At 31.9% G+C, this 23,354-nt stretch overlaps 1 protein-coding gene across 1 annotated transcript; it reads left to right on the plus strand.

Annotated features, from left to right (window-relative positions):
- Positions 1 to 1,126: 1,126 nt before the first annotated feature.
- On the plus strand, positions 1,127 to 22,014 carry LOC123701962 (myrosinase 1-like). Its single transcript, XM_045649597.1, has 11 exons — positions 1,127 to 1,155; positions 11,458 to 11,561; positions 12,624 to 12,771; positions 13,335 to 13,501; positions 17,685 to 17,945; positions 18,595 to 18,686; positions 18,954 to 19,101; positions 19,842 to 20,002; positions 20,422 to 20,571; positions 21,106 to 21,197; positions 21,759 to 22,014. The coding sequence occupies exons 1-11, from the start codon at positions 1,127 to 1,129 to the stop codon at positions 21,988 to 21,990; spliced, it is 1,584 nt and encodes a 527-aa protein (XP_045505553.1). The 3' UTR covers positions 21,991 to 22,014.
- The last annotated feature ends 1,340 nt before the right edge of the window (positions 22,015 to 23,354 follow it).

Raw genomic sequence — 23,354 nt, forward strand, 5'->3', positions numbered from 1 at the left:
ATCTTATAATGGATTTATATGTCATAAAGATATCTTAAGACTTAAGAGATTATTACAATGTTGCAGTATGTGCAAATTGTAGTAAAGATCATCTTGATGCGATAGACTTTTACATTTTTCTGAAGAGGCTTGATAAAACTGCAATCTTATGTTAATACTTAGGTATTATAACGTTACTTTAAAGTTAGCGTTATAGTGACCGAATTTCCATTGATTAATTAATATCTATAGAAGCCTGAAGCACATAGATATTATATAGTCATCATCAGCCCACGTTCCCACTGCTGGGACATGGACCTCCCGTAAGGAAACTGGCCATAATCCACCACGGTGGCCAAGTGCGGGTTGGCAGATGTCACATGTCGTCGATCTTTTTGATTCTTCGACAGGTCGGTTTCCTCACGATATAGATATTAGATAGTATCTTTTGTGTATTTCAATTTTTATCGTTATTTAAATAGTAAAATTCGTTTTTTATTAACATTTGCCTTGAGGCTTGAACTCTGCACATTTAGATCTGTAATGAAATACTACTAATATAGAATAACTCTTAGAACATTTAAGAATGCAATAATTATTCCCATTCATTTATTTTTTTTTACAAAAAAAAATGTAATACATATCTATGCGATGATTTTTAAATTGTACTATGTCTTATACATTATTTACAACACATATTTTCAAAACTAACAATCAAAATCTCGATACTACTATACTTTTACCATACTACTTATACTAATACTGTATTATATAAACAAGGATTCAGCACCAAAATATGTTTTACTTATAACTTTTTGACGTAAAAGTTAACTCAACTTTCACTCTAAGAAAGTGTAAATACGGTGAAAATAAATAAACGCATCAATAATTTAAATTTGATCCGCAAAGTATACATCACATAGTATAAAACAAAGTCGCTTTCTCTGTCCCTTTGTATGCTTAAATCTTTAAAACTACGCAGCGGATTTTGATGCGTTTTTTTTTAATGGATAGAATGATTCTTGACTAAGGTTTTCGTATGTAATTTATTAGGTTTAAGACAAAGCGGGCGAAGGCGCGGGTGGTGAGCTAGTTTACTTATATTTACTTATCTCTCTATCACCGGCTTATGTTTTTAGTTGTAAAGATGGCGTGGACATATACACTTGTGTTAAGGTAACGTAATCTATAATTAATATTTTTATGTGTTTGTGTGTTTATTATTTTGTGTGGATGTACCTACGGTAAGTGTATTAAATTTTATTATTTTAGTGTTTTGCGATTGCAGTTTTTATTGATAGAATAAAGAAAATAATTAAATTTACATAAAAAAAATCCAAGTCAATATTTATTGTATTCAATGCATTTTAAAATGTTTGTTCAAAACTAGCGGTCCGCCCCGGCTTCGCCCGTGGTACATATTCACGTTTTCTCTACATAAGAACCATCTTCGTACTTCAAGGAATATAATAAAAAAAGAATTAAAGAAATCGGTTCAGCTGTTCTAAAGTTATGCGCTTACCAACACATTTTGGGGTTCATTTTTATATTATAGACTAGCGGTCCGCCCGGCTTCGCCCGTGGTACATATTCAAGTTTTTTTTACATAAGAACCATCCTCGAACTTCAAGGAATATTATAAAAAAAGAATTAACGAAATCGGTTAAGCCGTTCTCAAGTTATGCGCTTACGAACACATTTTGGGATTCATTTTTATATTATAAGATTATCCGGAAGCTTGTGGTTTATTAAAAAAAGTTAACAATTATTAAGAGAAAAATAGAAACAGCTACAACATGCACGTTGAAAAAAAAATGCATTTTTTTCAAAAATTAGATATGTTATAATTTAAATAAATATATAATAAATTTCTGAATTAGTTAAAAAATACCTTCTAAATAATATAAATATAAAATAATAATTTTACTTATGATAAAAAATGAATGGCGTGTAATTAACGGGACGGGAACTATGCGGGTTTTTCTTTCAAAAGTGCAGGTGAAGCCGCGGGTGGAAAGCTAGTACTTAATAATTGTCACAGCTCAGTTATGTTTCATTGATAATATGATTTATTTAAAAGCGATAAAAAGAGTTGTTAACAATACATAATTATTAAAACATAGACAGTTTTTATCAACTGATATAAAAAGCACTTCTTTAAAATTGCACACAAATTGGTTACTAAGTGTCAAACAGACAAACAAAATTACTTTTATAACGTTAACTACATCCATTGGTAATTCATTATTAACAAAAAAAATAATTATTGTCAAAAAAATATTTAATTTGTGAATGTTATTTAAATTAGATAATATTTTGTTTTTCTAATAAGACAAAGCAGTTTTATTGACAAAACGATTCCATTATACACTAATTAGTAGAAATATTTGTTTAATCCGAATTGACCTACAAATCAAGAAAACAGTAATTATTTTGATCATGAGGCATAAGACGTCTTCACTTATTACTTTTAGGACTGATTTTTCAATCCTTGGTTAAAACTTATTCATCGAATAACGTATTAGACTACCATTTGAAAAATATATTCTAATTGTCCGTATTTGACAGTTTACAGGTGACATTTTTATAAGTTCGTGTAGTACTTTATTGAATAAATTTTAACCAAGGATTGAAAAATCGGCGCTTAATCTTATGCATTGCTTATGCATTCCTTAAAACGATTTTCTTTAAGCCTAGTTTATTTTTATTAATAATTTAATCGAAAATTTAAATTGTGTAAGCTTTCCGCCTGTGGATTCACCCGCGTGTACAACCTTCACAAATTATGTAGGTACTAAATTTTCAGCTTCCTCTTAAATCACTACCTACCTATATCTAATTAAATCCGTTGGGTAGTTAAAAATATAAAGCATAAATAGGGACGGATAAATATGTCAGCGACTTTGTATATATTTTATGCTATGTAGTGATGTATGTATGTACTCTTGTTATTAGAACGATTTTCTGTAAATTTTTCAGACGTGCTTTTAAATGCAAAATTCTCTTAATAACTTTGGAAAATACCATACATTATTTAAACTGAAATAAATAGACACACAACTTACTTTTTTTATTACTGTATTGGCATAGTATATTTAAAGAATTTCTTCTCTACCTAGAGCCTATGTTTACTGCGTGTAACAAGCACAAATGATTACTTAAACAGATAAATATTAACTTGAATCCGATCAATCCTATATACAATTGTATTGTGCATGATTATTACTTATCACTCGAAAAAGACTGAACGGTTTTTGATGGCAGTAGCTTATATATCAGAAATAAACAAAAGATATACTTAGTTTCGCCTAGTTAAAAAAAAAACATTATTTCCCGTTCCATTTTAGGACAAAGAAAATCTACTCAAAAATCGAAAAGACTTTCACCGGAAGAAATCCCTAGTTTGTGTGGATGGATGTATGTGTATGTATGCCGAGGAAAATGACGTCATTTTCCTGCTTAAGGGAGCATTTCCACCAAAAATGTGCGAGGATGTGTAGCGAGATGTATTTTGAAAGAACCAATCACATCGCTTCATTTAGTTTGAAGTTTGAAGTGTTTAGCGTTTGAAGCGATGCTATTGGTTATTTACAAACACATTCCTCGCTACACATTCTCACACATTATTGGTGGGAAAGCACCCTTAGCCCATTGATAATGTAGTCTACTTAGTAGTGGTTTTAATATAGAGTGCCTTGACATAATATCGCTTCACATAAAACGGGTTCTTAGAAAAAGGATAACATTACTAAGTAAAGGACATATATTGAGATGTCCTTTACGCTGAAATAATATTCCGATTCCATCTTTATTATTTGGGTCATGGTAATCGTGGTTTTAATTTATGTTTATAATAATTATTTTCCTCGAGGAAAGTCATGTCGACGATTTAACGCTCTATAAAATACTAATATAAAAGTAGTAAACATTAAAAAGGACATAAATGCAATTTTTTATCAGTAACACTTTGTGTTGCGGTAAATATTTATTATTGACACATCATAAAACATCAAACGATGGATTTGAAACAACGATTTTACTATGAAATTAATAAATATTAGGAATCACACTTTTACTGAAAATTTGTCAATATCTGAATATTACTCTGTTCTCAACATAACGTACTTATATACCTTATATGTTATTTAAGAAAAGACGTAGAGCTATTATGTATGCGCTCTATATTAAGTAGCTGCCCACTCTATATCTTCAACTTATACTTAAGTAAAATGACATCAATTACCTATTATTTAGAAAATGACTTATTTGGCAAGTCCATAACGACTCAAAAAGAAATAGAAAAGCATTGGTTATTAGAAGATTAGCTGCGCCCCGTGGTTTTATCCGCAGTGCTCCACTCCTGTCGGTGACGAGATGATATATAGCCTAAAGCTTTCCTCGTTAAATGGGCTACCTATTTATCCCCGAAATAATTTTTCAAATCGGACCAGTAGTTCTTGAGAATAACGCGTTCAAACAAACAAACTCTTCAGCTTTATAATATTATCTACTATATATTTTCGATTACGAGAAGGTTCCGGTATGTAATAAATGTTCTCATTCATTTAGTGTTGGATTTCAATGAATAACAAATACTTGCTTTTACATAAAATTCATGCAAAATAACTGTATTTACTTTGTAAATTTGAAAAGGATTATTTCTGCATAATAATTGACTGACTGCCTTACCACCACGTTTTAATTTACGTTTTAATGAAGTAAATTTCTTGTATTTTTATATACTAGCGGTCCGCCCCGGCTTCGCCCGTAATACATGTTTACGTTTTCTCTCCACATTAAGAATCTTCCTCGTACTTCAAGGAATATTATAAAAAAAAGAATTAACGAAATCGGTTCAGCCGTTCTCGAGTTATGTGCTTACCAATTTTGTTATTCATTTGTATATTATAGAAATAATTAAGTAGTGTTTCGGTACTACATGTAGATAAAATAATTATTATTAATCATTTTCTACTTAAAAACTAAATAAAATTAATCGATTAATTAATAAAATAAATCTGGGTATATAGCTATTAACGGTGAAAATGAAACTTGAACGATACACTCATAAATTGAATTTCTTAATACGATTAGCACGAGTTTAATTTTTGTTAAAATACGAAAAAAATATAGGTTAATACTTACCTCATGCATAGTAAGCTTATAAGATATAATTTAAATTATTAGTAGTAATTACCTCAAAATCTTTTTAATAACTACCAAATATTGCAAACCATTAATCAAAACTTTGTCATAATTAACTCCGCTAATGTACCCAGATGTAATAAATGTTTATTAGCAATCATTATTACAATTTATTAGCATTATAAAAATTTTGAGCTTTCGAGGTCTGTATAACGGTTCTAACCTTTATTTTATGAAAGCAAATTTGTGAGTTATGACTTATGAAGAAAAGGTTATAAAATAAAAATATTTTATGTTAATTATCAGTCATTATCATCATCAGCCCATATCTATACTCATCTATACTAATATTATAAAGCTGAAGAGTTTGTTTGTTTGAACGCACTAATATCAGGAACTAATGGTCCGATTTGAAAATTCTTTTGTTGTTAGATAGCCCATTCATTCACAGATTCACGCTGACAAAAAACGGGTAGACAGAGGTTATGATCTGTCTGTCTTCAAACTTATTAGCACAATTTATGTATAGGTTAATTTATATAGGTTCATAGCGTTATATTTATCACTTATTACATTGTATAGGTACATAGTATAAAAAGAAAATCGATGTCGCTGTATGTCCGTCCCTATGTATGCTTAAATCTTTAAGACTACGTAAGTAATTTTGTCGCGGCTAAACTTTAATATTTAATTAATTAAGTTTAATTAATTAATTGAGTAAAATGATTGACCCATAGGAACAAAATACATAACTCTAAGACAACTCTTTTTTCTATAGAACATGAGGACATGAAATTATGTAGGAATGCCGTAATAATTATTTTATAAATATCATTATGGACCTTGTACTTGTTAGAAAAGTCTTCATCTTATATCCATAATATTTAGGTTTAGGCCGACGTGAGCTATTAAACCTATGAGACAGATTTATTAATCTTTAGAATGGTATGAAAGTATGGTCGATGATGTCAATTGCGTTTATTATACACTAGCTGCCCTTCGAGGTTTCACCGGCATGGATCGATAAATGAGCTATCACTGAAAGAATTTTTCACATCGGACCAGTAGTTCCCGATATTAGCGCATTGAAACAAACAAACTCTTCAGCTTTCTAATATTAAGTGTAGATAAGCTATCCCAGTGGTTTTACCCGTCGACAAAACCAAGAATTTTCAAGTATAATTAAATATTTTAGCTTTAAAAAATTAATTTATAGAAAAAGTAGTCAATGTCTTTAACTATTTTAATGTCATGATATTTCACTATTGAAAACATTATTGTAAAATAATATTTTTGTACAACGTTAATTAGATACCTCAATTTTCTCCCACATACACTTATTAAAGTTATTTTTCTTTGGTATTCTTCAAATGACGTAACTCAGCCCCCGGAATCACAGACACAATAGAAAATCTAGTGTCGTGGTCGGATCGGGCCGCTCGGGGCTCAATGAACGGGGTTAAACACAGATTAAAAAAAATATAGGCTCTGTATCAGAGGTAAAAAATATTACGTAACACGTGCCAAAACGGCTTGTAACTACCTTAACCCTGATATTTTATTTGATTATCTTTTTTTGTTACTCTCGTCTATTTTACGTTCCGTTTTTCTAATGAATCAAACTTCCCGTGTCATTATGTTTTTTAATCAATAGGCTTATAATTTTTTTCAAACTTAATCCAGATAAATAATACATAAATTATAGTAATTGGGTTTTACGATCGACCTTATTACGTTTGGCATTTCCATGTGTGAATCACTTTTTCTTACAAAAGTACACGTTTATAAAGGTCAAAGGAATATAAAAAATTGAATTCGGTTCAATGTTTTATTTTATATATAAGTACCTACGATGTTTTGGTTGGTACTGTAAAAGAATAAAAGTTCTATCCAATATCTCTATTACCTAACTGTTCTTCTGTTACACTCTTTATTAAAATAATGTATATTATAGAATATAAACTTACCTCTACTTAGAAAGAAACAAAGCTATTCATTGAACTCGAGCAAACCTAACCTCAATTTTAGTGACGTTACATGCTCAATATCTCATAGGCCACAATATTGTTAACATAAATGTATTTACCTCTAGACTTAGGAGCTTTCCTTTTTAAGCTTTTAACTTGTAATTAGAAAAATATTATAAACTAGCTTTCCGCCTGTGGCTTCGCCCGCGTTTTCGAAGAAAAACCCGCATATTTCCCGTTCCCGTGGGATTTCCTGGATAAAACCTAGCCTATGTTGCTCAGTGAAGATGAAGCTTTCTCAAGGTGAAAGAATTTTTGAAATCAGTTCAGTAGTTTATGCGTGAAAACCATACATACATAATTACAAACCTTTCCTCTTTATAATATAGTATAGATTACTTTACGGATTTATAAATAAAAATAATTAATGGATAATTTACATGCGATGAAAACACAAATGGTGTATTCGTAAACCGTATAATACCTACCTAATGTAAAACTTTCAACAAAAAAATAAATTATACTTACTTAGAACTGTTACCATTAAATTTACGATTAAGTTAAGATACAATAATCTCACTTATTTAATTAGACTTCCTCTAGAAGCACTTTTGAATCGTCGATTTTTAACATTTCACCTATTCGGAAAGCAGTATCTATGGAGGAGAACCGGCAAGAAACTCTTAAGCTGTTCTTTGAAAATCATCCTACTAATATTATAAATGCGAAAGTTTGTGAGGATGTGTGTGTGTGTGTGTTTGTTACAATTTCATGTAAATACTACTGAACCGATTACAATGAAATTTAGCACACATATAGAGGGTAACTTGGATTAACACATAGGATAGGTTTTATCCCGGAAATCCCACGGGAACGGGAACTATGCGGGTTTACCTTTGAAAACGCGGGCGAAACCTCGGGCGGAAATCTAGTGTCATAATAAATGCGAATTTAACAGCTATTAAGTTAATCCCATAAACACTCCACCATGATTTCTAATGATAAGTAAAAGGCTAGATTATTAATACTAACAGATAATAAATAAGTTTATAATTTTATGATTGTTTACGATAAACAAGTTATAAATATTCTTAGTAGTTAAATCATTTTACAATTATTGTATGCAAATAATTTTAAAAGATGTTTTCTTTAGAACACTATAGATTAAGCGGACTCTACATACAGTTTCACGAAAAATTTATTTTTAACGTATGTATCGGAATAAGGCATACTTAATAATAGTAACGATTTTCACTCACCTAGTAATATAACCTTTAAAAAATGACATATACTTTTTATTGACTACAAAACAGTATTCAAGTGTATTGTATTTAGATCGATAATAATACAATATATTCAAACTAAACAGTAATAAATCATACTCTGAGATCATGCAGTTACTATGGAAACGACTTTGCTTTTGAATAAGTAATAAGTAAACCATGAGTAAACCTAACTTCATATGAGTACATATTTATTAAATGTAGTCTTCAGTGATAAAGTACATTTTCATTAATCATTCTGCATTCATGACATTCGATTTAGTGTCAAAAATGTTTTTTTTTTCAACCTATGTGTTTGTTACATCCAAGTTACATCATAACTTTCGACCGGGTGAATCAATTTTGACGATTCTTTTTTTATTTGAAAGCTAGTGCCTTCCGGTTTTGTTCAATTCCGACATTTTGAAGGTTGAGTCAGTTATGAACCCTACTTATTCGTTGAATTATAGGTAAATACAAAGTACTTTCTAATTTCTTGTGTGGTGAAGTGAAGATAACCAAATCCAATCCACGGTCGTAAGATGCAAATAGCAATGCATCCTTACAATCTAATCTAATCAATTCATAAGATTTTATTACCTGAAGCTGTTGGCATTAAACGATTACCGTCATATTAATTACAACAATTATAAAGAGCTGTATGACGAATAATTATGGACGCATTTTAAATAGATTCCTTTGGACAATTATTTACGGATTATGTTATCTAGTTTACCTTTATATCAACTAGCTTCCGCCCGCGACTCCGTCCGCGCGGATGTCGGTCTTCGCGTGGATGGTTTATTTCTCCATTTTGAGTAACTCTGACAATGACATCTTATAAATACCTATTGGACCCAAATACGGCTAGGCCTATAATAATACGCAACGTGTGTTCGCGGTTCTACAGAAAAACGTCTATGGATAAAACTGAAAAATTAAGATTAATTTTTTCTACGTATTTTTCCAGGATAAAAAGTATCGAACCGTTAGTTTTCACGTGATGCCTTCACATACAGACAGACAGACAAAAATTTTTTTAATCACATATTTGGGTTTGGTATCGATCCAGTAACACTACAATACACAATATTTTCAATGTACAGAATTGACCCTTCTACAGATTTATTATATGTATAGATTTTACATCAGTAATTGAGGCATTTATATATTTGCATTTTTATGAGACGGGATTTACCTAAAATGGCGGGTCGTTTCTTTTGTCCTATCGTTTTTTATGTAAGAGCGAAAGTGAGAAAATAATATATTGTTAAAATTAATGTTTTATTTTAATTATACTTTTAATGAAGTGACTAAAATTGGTTCAAATATCTTTACTAAGATTTTTTAAAATGTTCCTCTTTAAAAAATTACATTAAGTTTTTTGAATGCGCTATTGTATAAGATATACCTACATATTAATATTCTCTTTTATTCTTAATCATCATCATCAGCCCATATACGTTCCCACTGCTGGGACACGGGCCTCCTATGAGGGTACAGGCCATAATCCACCGCGCTGGCCAAGTGCGTGTTGGCGGATGACACATGTCGTCGTTTATTCTTAATACTGTTTGATTATTACTACCTTGCCCTGCGGTTTTACCCGCAGTGCTTCACACCTGTTGGTCTTAGCATGATAATATAATATAGCCTATAGCCTTCCTCGATAAATGGGCTAACTAACACCGAAAGAACTTTTCAAATGGGTTCCCGAGATTAGCGCGTTCAAACAAACAAACTCTTCAGCTTTATAATATATTCCATATAAGAAGATGAATTCCATTTTCCAATATTTTGGCATTATCCATTATGGAAGTCATACCCAGGCAAAAAGCCAAGGTCACTAACCATTGCAAACACACCTACACAAGTTTTATTATTATTGCCAAACGGGTCTTCAAATATAATAATACGATGAGATTGCATTAAATCTAAATAAAACAAGTCGGTTTGGGTTGTATGAGCAATATATTTCAAAATTTTATTATTTCCCATCATGTTAAAGTGAAACTTTTATTACATCGTCTCAAACTTTTTGGTCTGTGTAGCGCATGTCGCGTGACGCACGATACGTACGATAATTATCGTACAAATACGATAATTTTTAGTTAAATGTCTATAGTGTGAAAAAAAGTTTCACTTTTACCGTGGTTTCATAAAACCACACAACATTTTTTTTTAATATTTCTTTTTGTATTTGAATGGATTAAAAATAAACATAATTATATGATGTAACACTATACCTATAAATCCTATCCTATCCTACTATCCTACTTATATTATAAATGCGAAAGTTTATGAGGATGGCATGTGTGTGTATGTGCAGGTATTTGTTTGTTACCTACGCAAATACTACTGAACTGATTACAATGAAATTTAGCACACATATAGAGGCTATATACTTGGGTTAACACATAGGATAGGTTTTATTCCGAAATATCCCACGGGAAAGGCAACTATGCGGGTTTTTCAGACAACTCGAGCGAAAACGTGAGCGAAGCCTCGGGCGGAAAGCTAGTTTATTATAATTCTAATGACTTAAGCTACATTACATCTAAATCTAATTAAGCCCTTTTACGCTACAAAGAACACGCAAGCAAAAAAATCCGTGTGAAAATTTTATGATAATATCTTATCATTAATTTATCACAAATAAATTAATAATTAAATCTTATTCATATAAATAATTATACGTACATATTTAATTACGCTACAAATGCTTTTTCAAGGGTGTTAAAACATGCGTAAATAATTAACACAGTTTCTTTTAAGGCTAAGTAGGCATATTACGTCAATTAAGTGATCTTAAAAGTGATTTTGTTTTCCTCATTTTTTGTATCTCTCTGACCTCTGAGTAACACGTGGAATCTCTTTTTTATATGGTTCAGATAAACTAAAAAATCCTTGAATTAAAAAAAAATATTTTTGTTTAATTGTAAAAAAAAATATTATAATAAATTATAACAAAATTACGATGCAAACACACCTACACAAGTTTTACTTCTTGAAGTCGGAGTTTCTGTAACTTGTAATCTTGTTTTATATATAAATATTTAAGGAACCTTTGGTATCATTAAAAAAGAAAACATTTTTTTTAACAGCGCCCTTTTGGCCGCGAGATGTCACGCCCAGCAGTTTCCCGCCAATTTTCAATTCGGTGCAGCCTCCGCGGCTTACCAGGTGGAGGGGGGGTGGGATGCTGATGGTAAGAGTCTCTAAAAATTTCTCATAGGCCCTCTTCACAATTTAAGAGCGTTGGTACAACAATTGACAGTCGATGTTTGCCAATTGCCGCCAGTACGGCGATTACCCATAAACATTTACAATGACGGCCGATCATAGACATTTAGGCCCTCTACACTATCGTGATTGCCTATACTCGCCCATTGTGAAGAGGGCCCATCATTCTAAATACTAAATTTTTAAATAAATATTTCCCTTTTAAAATGGAATCCCGACAGATATTTAAATTAACTTTCTATGTAAATTGTAAAATATATGAACACTCCAAGAAAAAACTTTTAACGCCATTTAAGTTTTATAGGCAATTTTTTTGTGTACTCTTAATCAATTTCATTATCACATACCTAATTCACATAATAAAGATTCTTTATAAGTAAAATATGTAGATAATTTTATGCAAAATATTAAGAATTTAATTTATATTAAACGCTGTTTCACTCAGGTAATTAAGATAAGCATTTTGTGTTCATTATAATTATTGTAACTTATAATTAAGGCTTGTGGAATGCAAATTTATACTATAATAATAATTATTCATGACGCGTAAGTAGGTAACGCGTGTGTCTTGTTAGGTATTTAGATTTCTATGGTAACGCGTCTTATTTTAACGGTGATTGACCAAAGTCTACTAACCGCTTGCCTCGGCTTCCCACAGTTTGAACAGGAATTAAAATGGCATCATCAGTAAAACAATAGAAATCTTTCTAATGTCACAATTTTTACAAACGTTTTTTTAGTTAAATCTTAGTGGTAGTTAGTGACCAGCCAATCACTCCGACTTATCTCCATAGCCATGTATGTATTTCCTTCACAAATCTTAAAACTACAGTTTCAATTGCGTGGTGTGTCCCTTAAAACTGAAATAATAGAATAAATTTGATCGCTCTGACGGGTCACGGGTGGCTGAGTTGGTCAAGCGTCTGCCCGATTGATGAGAATGCGGGTTCTAGTCCCGCCTCGTGATCGAATTGTTTCTATTCTTTATATATTTATAGTTTCAATTGCATTTATAAATCCCATTCAGGTAAAGGAGAAAGCATTTGGGATAGATTAGTCCACACAAATAAAGATGCCATAGCGGGTGGTGCTACGGGAGATATTGCTGCCGATTCCTATCATTTGTGGCGGGAAGATGTGCAAATGGCGGCGCAGTTGGGGCTTGATTTTTATAGGTATTTATAAATGTGGACTTCTTTTGAAGTGCTTTTGAATCGCTATAATGCCTAGATATTAATACATAGACCATACGTCTAGCAAATACTAATTAGACCCCCAAAAAATTTTACAGCGGCTCTTCAACTACACAATTATCTACATATAATTAATGCTATTCGACTAAACTATTTTTCAAATAGATTTCCGCCCGCGGCTTCGCTCGCATTTTCAAAGAAAGTCCCGCTTAATTCCCGTTCCTGTGGGATTTCCGGGATAAAAAGCCTAAGAAATGATCCATGTTAAGCAGCTCTACTTTACAGCTAGACTTTTGACGTGACAACGTCTTATAATTCGATAGAGCCGGCTGCACGCACGAAAAAACATGACTCAGGCGGCGTTACCTCGCTCTGAGGCGTTCCGTTTGATGTGCAAGCGAGAGCGCGGAACGAGCGACAAAGAAGCACAATCGGCCTTAAGATGTTGTCACGTTCAACTACCGTCAGTAAACCGACTTAACAGACAACCAATTTTTTTCTTAAAATATCACCTTTAATACTCTACTATAAAATATTTTTTACAGATTCTCAATATCCTGGCCTCGTATACTTCCCAGTGGTCTAGCAAACAACATAAGTGCAGCCGGCGTGGCGTATTACAATAACTTGATTGATGAATTACTCTTACACGGCATAAAACCTGTGGTCACCATGTACCACTGGGACTTGCCCATGAAACTACAGGATTTGGGTAATTATCCGACTAATTTATATGAAAGTTTGTATGTTTGTTTCTTTGTTACTCCTTCACGCAAAAATTGCCGAACTGATTTTCATTAAATTTGGCATACACAAGGGTAAGGTAAACGCAGGTATTAACGACCCCTCTAAGGCAATTTCAAAATCAACCATATTTTTTAAGTATACTGGTTCTTCTAAAGATTTATAATTTCATTTTATATGCTAGTGTTATGTATAAAAAATGTATTTATTGAAGCAAATACATTCTAATAAAGGATTATCTTGTAAAAAATAATTTACAATGTGACTTAGTCGATTGTTGCTATTACCGACCCATAAAAACGGCTGTGAAGCTATTAACGATTTTTATGCAGCTATTCCCGATCGTATGTGAGAGGAAGCCTTTTTCCAGCAATGGAATGTATAGAAGCTAGTGATGATGATGATTACCGATCTTAATAAAATGAAATAAAAATGCAAATATATTCGTATTTTTTAATTGTAGTTATTTTTAATAAAACAAATGAGTACTTTTTAGTAATAAACTAAATAATTATAAACTTTTAAATTAATCAACATAATACTATTAATGTATGTACAATATATATTAAATTAAGGATTTCAAACTCTAGGATATTTCGTTATGCTATTTGATTGATTGCTTCGGCGAGTTGTGTTTTACTGAATACTTTTCGCCGCTTTCGTGGCTCCATATTTCTGGAAAAAATATACCTAATTATATGTTTTATGTTAATTTAACCTAAAAATCTAAAAATATAATTTTTTTTAATTTTTTAAATTTAACCTAAAAATATAATTTTTAATAGGCACCTATAATTATGTCATAAAAGTAATAAAAATATATTTGCACGCTCAATTACGAGCAGAATGTTTAAGGATCAATATTATCTGTATATACAAACATCTTTATTCTACATTCTGCAAATAAAGCAATTTGAATTTGAATTTGTAGATGAGAAACTAAACAATCTATATTCGATCGGTAATAGCTTCCTATAGTTGCTATTGCCGACCCACATGGGTCGGTATTAAAGTATGTAAGTATAAACCTAATTATTGTATTACCGACCCATAAAAAAATGGTTATTTTAATTCATTTGATCATCAGACTATAAAATAGATTATAATTGATTAATGTCATACAAAATATGAACAAATGCATATTGTTTAAACAAAAAAAAACAATGATTTACTTCTGTAACTATTCGATAGGGATCCTCGAAAATATCATAACTTTGTATAAATTGACAACGCTAAAAGACACAACACTAGACAAAAAAGTTTAGTCGCTAATAGATTTTTATGAAGACTCATAGCTTAGATTTAAACTGGTCCATAAAACCACTTGTGTTAGTGTGATATAATAACATAAAAGAAAATAAAACAAAAAGTTACGTTGCTGCCATTGCCGACTTACGGGTCGTTGATACCTGCCGCGGCTTAAACTGGTGAAGCTAACACCGTCCCATTTTAATTTTAAGTTTTATCGTTTCAAATTACTTTTTATTAATAAAATGTTGTAAGAAATGAAAAGTTGACACTTAAATGCATTGACATTTATTAATATAAATTAAAGTATAGATGTCATTTGTTTGTAAATGTCTTAAAAAGATACTCACAGTACTTACCCGAAGGAACAACGGAACAGTACGACACGTCCTGCTTCCACGCTACCCCGCAGCAACTTACGCATTTTAACTCTTTTTTGCTCAGTTACTGACTCTAACGTTAAAGTATACGATGCTCAAGTAATACATTCGTGTATAACTTTGCCTACCTATAGCTAGAATAGTTCTGGAAACGTTTAAATTTCGAATTACTTTTATAGGTCGGTAATACCTTCAGATTTTCGGTGGGTCGTTGATAGCTGCGTTTACCCTAACTAGAATGAACACATAGGATTTTTATCTCGAAAATTCCACGGGAACGGAAACTATGCGGTTTTTCCTGGCGAAAAGCGTGAGCGCCATTGCCCACTGAGCGCTAGACGCTAGTCCCCCTGCTTACCCTAAAAGCCTTATATAAGTTAATCAGTTCGGTAATTCATCATTTTAGCAATAATTTCTGAAAACACAGTAAAAATAAAACATATTATACCAGAATGTGAAGTGAATCTTCCGTGTAACAATCTTGCATTATAAAAACTAATCCATAAAATATTTATACTGAGATTATAAAACAAAGCCTGAAAAAGTAAGGTTTTATTGACACACCTAATTCTTTTAAATGAAATAAAGATAACACAATCATTTAAAACGATTAAGAGCATTTATTATCAAACAATAAACAGCATTTAGCACTGCATTGTAATTTGTATGAGATCATAGCGTTATCAAAATCTTTTCAACTGCAACATAATATCTAGAATTAGTTAAATTAATTCCCAAATAAACACTTGATAAGATAATTTAGTTTTTTTTTTTAGAATAGAAAAATACGAAAACGCGTCTTTTTGCCATACCGGGGCAACTCCTAGCCTCTCAGCCACGTCAATCCCCTTCAACAATCAATTTCTTCTCTTGCTGTTTTATGTGCGATTTTACCCTTAAGCGATTCCTTAAAAATTACTCATTTATAAATAATTTAAGTGCTATAAACATGGACGTAGCCACATTGGGGCAGGGTGGGCCGCTTGCCCCATCCTGGCTTTGACCTGGAAGGTACCTAACCAAATCTAAAAATTGAATTATCTAGGTAGGTACTAACTAGTAACTACTATGCTTAATATCCGTAAGAAAATTCACACTCGATTCTCGAAAGTCGACAGTCGACACAGAAAATGCAACCTTTATGGGACCTTCTTAATTAGTATTATTTACCTCTAAATTGACTGACTAACAAATTGTCATAGGTACGCCCAGCGACCAAATGGCTGAAGATAGGAACACATTTTTGGATCTATTTCGTGGTGTGGTAGGTGAAAAATAAGGTGTTTTGAATAAAAATAATTCGAATAACGAATTACACACGAAAAAAGAAAATAGCTGAGGCTTCTATGTTACATGAACTGTAAGAAAAATGAGTGTAGTACAGTAATTAGTTACCACACTATCTTATCCAATTTCACTTTTGTTGTGTAACACGTTCTACAACTCACTGATACTTTTTACTTTACACTTTTTTTTCTAGTGCCCACACTAGAAAAAAAGTTTCAAAAAATATTAGACAGAATAAAGTACATAAGTGTAAAAAAAAAATTTTCAAGGTAAAGAAGATGCGAAATTTTACATTCTAAAAACATCGCAGTAACTTTTGCCCTAAAGTGGATAGTTTCCAAAATATCGGCGTAAGACTTTTCTACGCCTAATTCCATGCAAATGCCATCGCAAAGGCCACCGCATTTGAGGTTCCAAGACCTGGATATGACTTTGGGTACATACAGTTGCTAGTTACATATTATTTTTTATTGTTGGCCCACCTTGAGCCCATGGCTACGCCTATGGCTATAAATAAATAAATAAACACGTGATAAGATATTTTAATCATCCGTTCCATATAACACTTGTTACGGTTGATTAAATAAAACTAAACCACATGCATTATGCTAATTATATCTTGTTAATTGCTTTAAACGTTTCTTTTACCTTAATAATCACAATATCTTCGTCACCTTTAAGATCAAGGCCTGTTAAATATTGAAAAAGTCAGGGTCAGCTCTTGAGTAGGGCAACAAGCTCTACAATTCTACATGCCAAAGACGCGGAAACTTCAAACGTTGCTTTTTGTAATTTAATAATTTTTACATTATCTGTACCTACTGTAAAAATCATGGAAGTAATTCTGTAGATATTACACGCGTAGTGCCACTAATAAAATCATAAATTGAAATCACCAATTTCGTACAGATATAGATTATATTCTAAACTAGACCTTCCCGCTTTGTAACCCAGTAAATGTTATATGTACATAAACGGTAAACCTTCCTCGAGAATCACTCTATCTATTAAAAACCGCGCACGCAACAAAATCCGTTGCGTAGTTTTAAAGATTTAAACATACATCTAGGCATATTGGGACAGAGAAGCTTTTTTATACTATGTAGTGATTAGCTACTCAAATGGGCTACTTCTAATCCCGATATATTATGACGGGTGTGAAGAGCTACTTTTGCTAGCTAACTAGTTTCATAATTAAATATTGTTCTATGATTAATGTATGAACTTATTAAACAGGTGGCTGGACGAACCCCCTAATATCCGACTGGTTCGAATCCTACGCAGCAGTTCTATACTCTTTATACGCTGATAGAGTAAAAACTTGGATCACAATTAACGAGCCTATAGTAGTTTGTGACTTTAATTATAATGGTGGGAACTATGCCCCAGGGATAAAGGAACCAGTAATAGCACCATATTTATGTAATAAGCATTTGATGATCGCTCATGCGAAGGCGTATAGACTGTATGAGAGGGAATACAAACATAAGTATGACGGTGAGTTGTTTTAATTGTATTTTATAAATTCAGAAAAAATTATGATACCATTGCTTTGGTTAAGTGTAATTACCGAATTTAACACAAGTGACAACTGCGTTAAAAACAACCGACTTCAAACTTGCACTTGCAACATTTACAAATACAGACAAAAATGCTCATAAAATAAAAACTACTGGGCCTATCCGAATAAAATTTTTATGAGACCAATTCGACACCATCCCGCATCGAACAAAAAAAGAATCACGTAAATCGGTTCAGAAACCGCGGAGTAATCGGTGTACATACATAAAAAAAAACATACCGGCCGAATTGATAACCTCCTCCTTTTTTTTTGAAGTCGGTTAGAAAGCAATAACAACATGATTTGCTAGGTATTTCTGAAACCGATATTCAACCAGTCTTGACTCTTGATTCATCTTTACAGACTGGAATAAAACTAATTTCGTTTTTTTTATCAAATGCACCTAATCATTTGACTTGGTTATATTATTGAGTCTAAATCATGATTTGTAAGTTTGAGTATCTATTAAATTATTAATTTATAATTTAACCGGATAGATTCTTTATAAAGATAAATATTAAAATTACATGAAACTATGGTGAGGATTCTTCCAACAATTATTAATCGATCTATAAATTTCTACAGGTCGAATTTCGTTAGCAAACAATGCTCTCTGGATAGAGCCATTTAAAGTACCCAGAGACATAGAGCTGGCAGAACTCGGGATGGAACATATGGTAATTATAAAAAATAGTACATATCTTATTTTGGTTACAATAATTAAAATTGCAGAAAACGGTGAGACATTCTTAATATGTTGCATATTTTTTATCAATTTATGTCATTTATTTCTACCATAATTATCATGTTTGAAAAACACTAGGGATTAATTTAATTGTTAATTAATGGGCGATTAATCACGAGCTCTTTGTCAACATAATATTTAATTTTTTATTCATTTATTCAACTCGATGTTCTTAAAAATACATATCAATTATTTTCAGATCGGTCGTTACGCTCATCCAGTATTTTCTAAAGAGGGTGGGTGGCCTGAAAAGATTGAGAAACACATGTTGGAACTAAGCTTGAAACAAGGCTATAATAGTTCCAGACTACCCCCATTTACTGAAGAAGAGAAGAAGTTTGTACAAGGTTAGTGGATATGAGAATTTAATTATTATTCTGTACTATATTTATTTTTAATATCGTCTGAATTTAATTATTTATTATATTAGGTATGTAAAACATCGTACGCTCATAGTGCTCATAACTGACTTTGAATTTATAGTGATTTTTTTTATCCAAATACGTACCTATAATATAATATTATAGTACTATACTAGCATGGACCAAAAAATAGTTTTTTGGTTCATGATACTTGTAACTATTCCTATCTCTTTTAAGGACGTACTGTAGCGAAATAAGCTCTGGGTTTGAAGGAGCTTTCATTAGATGCATCTTATTAATTATTGTAAGGTCTTGTAAAAATAATAAAATTGTAACGCAAATCTCTTCAAAGTCTAGAGCTTTGAAGGTTATAAAACTACTAGCTTTCCATCCCCGGCTTCGCCTGCGCAGTCAAAGAAAAACCCGCATAGTTCCCGTTCCCGTGGGATTTCCGGGATAAAACCTATCCTATGTCCCGGGGTAAAAAATAGCCTATGTCCTTTCTCGGGTATCAAAATATCTCTATACCAAATTTCATGCAAATTGGTTCAGTAGTTAAGGCGTGATTGAGTAACAGACAGACAGACAGAGTTACTTTCGCATTTATAATATTAGTATGGATAAAAATTGTAGACTTTAACTGAGAAGTACTTTTTTTAGAGAGTGCAGAGAAATAATTATGGCTTATTATAATAATTTATTTATGTAATTCAATACACTTCCAGGAACAGCAGATTTCTTCGGCTTCAACTACTACACGGCGCGGCAGATCCGACCAGCGAAGGCGGGTGAAAATGGCACGTGGTTTATAGACGGGTCGCCGGAACTTGACGCCATGTTGGAAGTGCCGCCGGGAGCTACATTTGGGGCTACAGATCTTATTGCTGTGAGTTGTAGCGACATCTTGCTCTGAATCGCGCAAGAGCATTTTCGCTACAGAGCATATAACTATGCAACTTTCCAACATCATTCATCGGGACCTTAACGGCCAGTCGAGTAGACTGGTCGTGGATCCTCCCTTTTTCGATTTAGAAATTTCACCTATCCTCCTTTTAACATTTAAGTCATACTCAACCTTTTGTATTATGTAAGAGACATTTTTTGCCTCCAAACTACTTTATTACCTGCAAACAAGTATTTTTGGTAATGCGCATTTATTGTTTATCAAATCATTTTAAGTATTTGAATTTGAAGATGGGATAGTTTCCTGTCTGCATCCGTAGCGGTTCCAAAACTTCTAGAAGCGTCCAATTGAATTGTGTAGTGCTTGTGATTAAAAAACTAATTAATTTATAAAATCAACAGATACTTCCAAGAGGCTTACGTGAAATGCTTCAGTATTTGAAGAAAACGTATGGTGACCACGAATACTTGATCACAGAAAATGGATACCCAGGATGGAAGGATATGGAAGATCACGTCAGAATCGACTTTATTAGAGACCATTTGGAGCAGGTAAATTATGCTATATTGATGGTCTGGGGACGTATCATGACCTTTTATAATATAACCATGGCTATTGTAATCATAATTTAATTTTGCAAGCAGTTTAATTCATGGCGTAAACTGTCTGGAAATAAGAGGTCATAATACGGCTCTAGACGAAAGAACTATAGCATCTGTTTGTCAATACATCCATACTAATATTATAAATGCGAAAGTAACTCTGTCTGTCTGTCTGTTACTCAATCACGCCTTAACTACTGAACCAATTTGGTATAGAGATATTTTGATACCTGAGAAAGGACATAGGCTACTTTTTACCCCGGGATATAGGATAGGTTTTATCCCGTAAATCTCACGGGAACGGGAACGGCGGAAAGCTAGTAGTATATATTTGTGTTTGACTTGACTATGTATACCTAATATGTACTTACATTCAAACTAATATTTATCCCTTTTGGTATTTTAATTTCTAAAAATATATTAATACTTAATACAAATGTATACTTACTTCCAAAAAGATATGAAATTAATTTCTTTTTACAGTTGCTTATAGCGATTGAAGAAGACAACGTCACTGTAAGCGGATACACGTATTGGTCACTTTTGGACAACTTCGAGTGGGTCGGCGGTTACGGGTTAGTATTAAAAACCTAGTATTTTTCCTATGAATATATTTACATAAAAATAATCAAAGCATTTCCTGCGAAACTTTTCTTCTATTTGATAATTTCAGCTCTATAGGTACCTACAGTCCTAACTTACAAATTTCAGTTTATATTTTCATGGACACTAATTATTGCATTAACGGTGCATAAGCATTTTGTGCGGGCTTACAACTGATGTAAACAGACATTTTAAGAAAATAATAAATTATGTTTTATTACCTACATCTTAGAGCTAGCGCGCACGAGCAACTTTGTCTCCGCAATTATTTTGTCTCTCCCACCCATGGGCTAGTATGAAAGTGCGCGCACGTAGCGACGCAACTCCCCATAGAGTTGATGGGAGAGACAAAATAGTTGCAGAGACAAAAGTTGCTCGTGCGCGCTAGCTCTTAGTTTACTTAAGTAATTTTGACGATATATGCGTCTGCGTGAGATATCTGCCAATAATGCGACATCCTGTATACCTACAAAAACATGAATTCTTGATCTGCTTTCTGTATTTGAAATTTAATTTAATTATTTTTTCCACAGAATAAGATTCGGAATCTACGACGTAGATTTCAACGATCCTAAACGCACTAGGACACCAAGATTGTCAGCTAAATACTACGCTTGTGTTATCGATAGTAATTCTTATAACGTGTCCCTTGAATGTACTAATAGTCCCAGTACTGCGTTTTCTAGAACACCTACTAATGGGAATGTACGAAATAGCTTTTCGGTTTTAGTTTCAGTGATTATGGTAGCTTTATTTTTTGTATAATTCATTATTAGTATAAACAATTATACAATAGTTTTGTAATACGATTTATTCCAGTATTTATAGGTTGTGTTGATTTATTGAAGTGAAACTTGAAAGTGTATCTTTGAATCTTGCCAAAGAAGTTTCACTTCTGACACGTGTGCTCGGCACACATGCTCTATTTTATGAAAAGTGGACATGCTTGTAAGTTGTGCAAAGGGAAAATTTTAGAATTAACAGAAAAGATTTACATCTGTAGTTACAGTCTATAATTTCCAAAAAATACTTAGTAGTAATTAAATTTCAGTGCACTGGTTCCAGTAATGTGTTTTTTATTATGCGTTGAGTTTCTTAAAACATTATTGTAATAAGTGTAGTATCCATACAAACTGATGAAAACTACAGACCATATAAATTGCCCTGCCAAGTAGCACCTAGGTATATCTAAAGTCTAAACCATTCTGTAAGTATTCTGTATTTTATAAAACCGCAAATTATATTGAATTTACTTACCTAGTTAATAATATACTTAATATAATTATTGTACAGTATTTTATTAATGCTTTGAATAATTTAATCAAGTGATTATGAATTCAGTATTTAGATGTTTTATAAGATTATTTAATATTTAACAATTTTTATATAATATGTATAGACAATAGTGTTTCAATAAATAATTAATAATATTATTTGGAGTGTTGAGAGAAGATAGTTCAAACATTTTTTATTAAGTTTACGTTCTATAATATTATAACAGCTGTTATGTTGTCTCCTTGTTGTCTCTTGATTTAAGACAATTTTTTACAAAATAAATGTATCACAACTCATGTACATTAACATAGTATCTGACGGTTGAAATGACTGATAGCGAATTATCGCCTAAAAATATGTTTTTTCATCAAATAAGTTCCAAAGTTTCAAACAGGCTATCAGAGACATTATCGGCATTTGGTGAAACCAGCCCGTAACATATTATTTGTATCTATATTATTTAAAAGTGCAAGAGTAAGAATAGTAAATTATTATCATGTATATGTTTCATTGTAAGTTGTAAGCCAAATAAATTATATTGAACAATAAAATTATAAAATCTACCGTTTGGTTTATTATTTATATTATCTACATTTCCTAAATCCTATTCTAGCTTCGATTCAATTTGCCTTTTACCAGAATATTAATTTATAGCATGAAAACTTTTTGGATGGAAAAATAATCTGCCTAATGTGGCCTAAAATATGATCAAATTTTTACAAAAAAACAAGAATGAGCAGGCATCTTTTAGGGTATATTCTAAAGACTCTGATCATTACTTTATTTTCATAAGCGATTGTATGTTTATAGTGTCATGATTTTGTAGCTACTTCTATATTTATATAGCTTCTTTA

The sequence above is a fragment of the Colias croceus genome, chromosome 22, assembly GCF_905220415.1.
Source record: "Colias croceus chromosome 22, ilColCroc2.1".
In the NCBI taxonomy this organism is placed as follows: domain Eukaryota; kingdom Metazoa; phylum Arthropoda; class Insecta; order Lepidoptera; family Pieridae; genus Colias; species Colias croceus.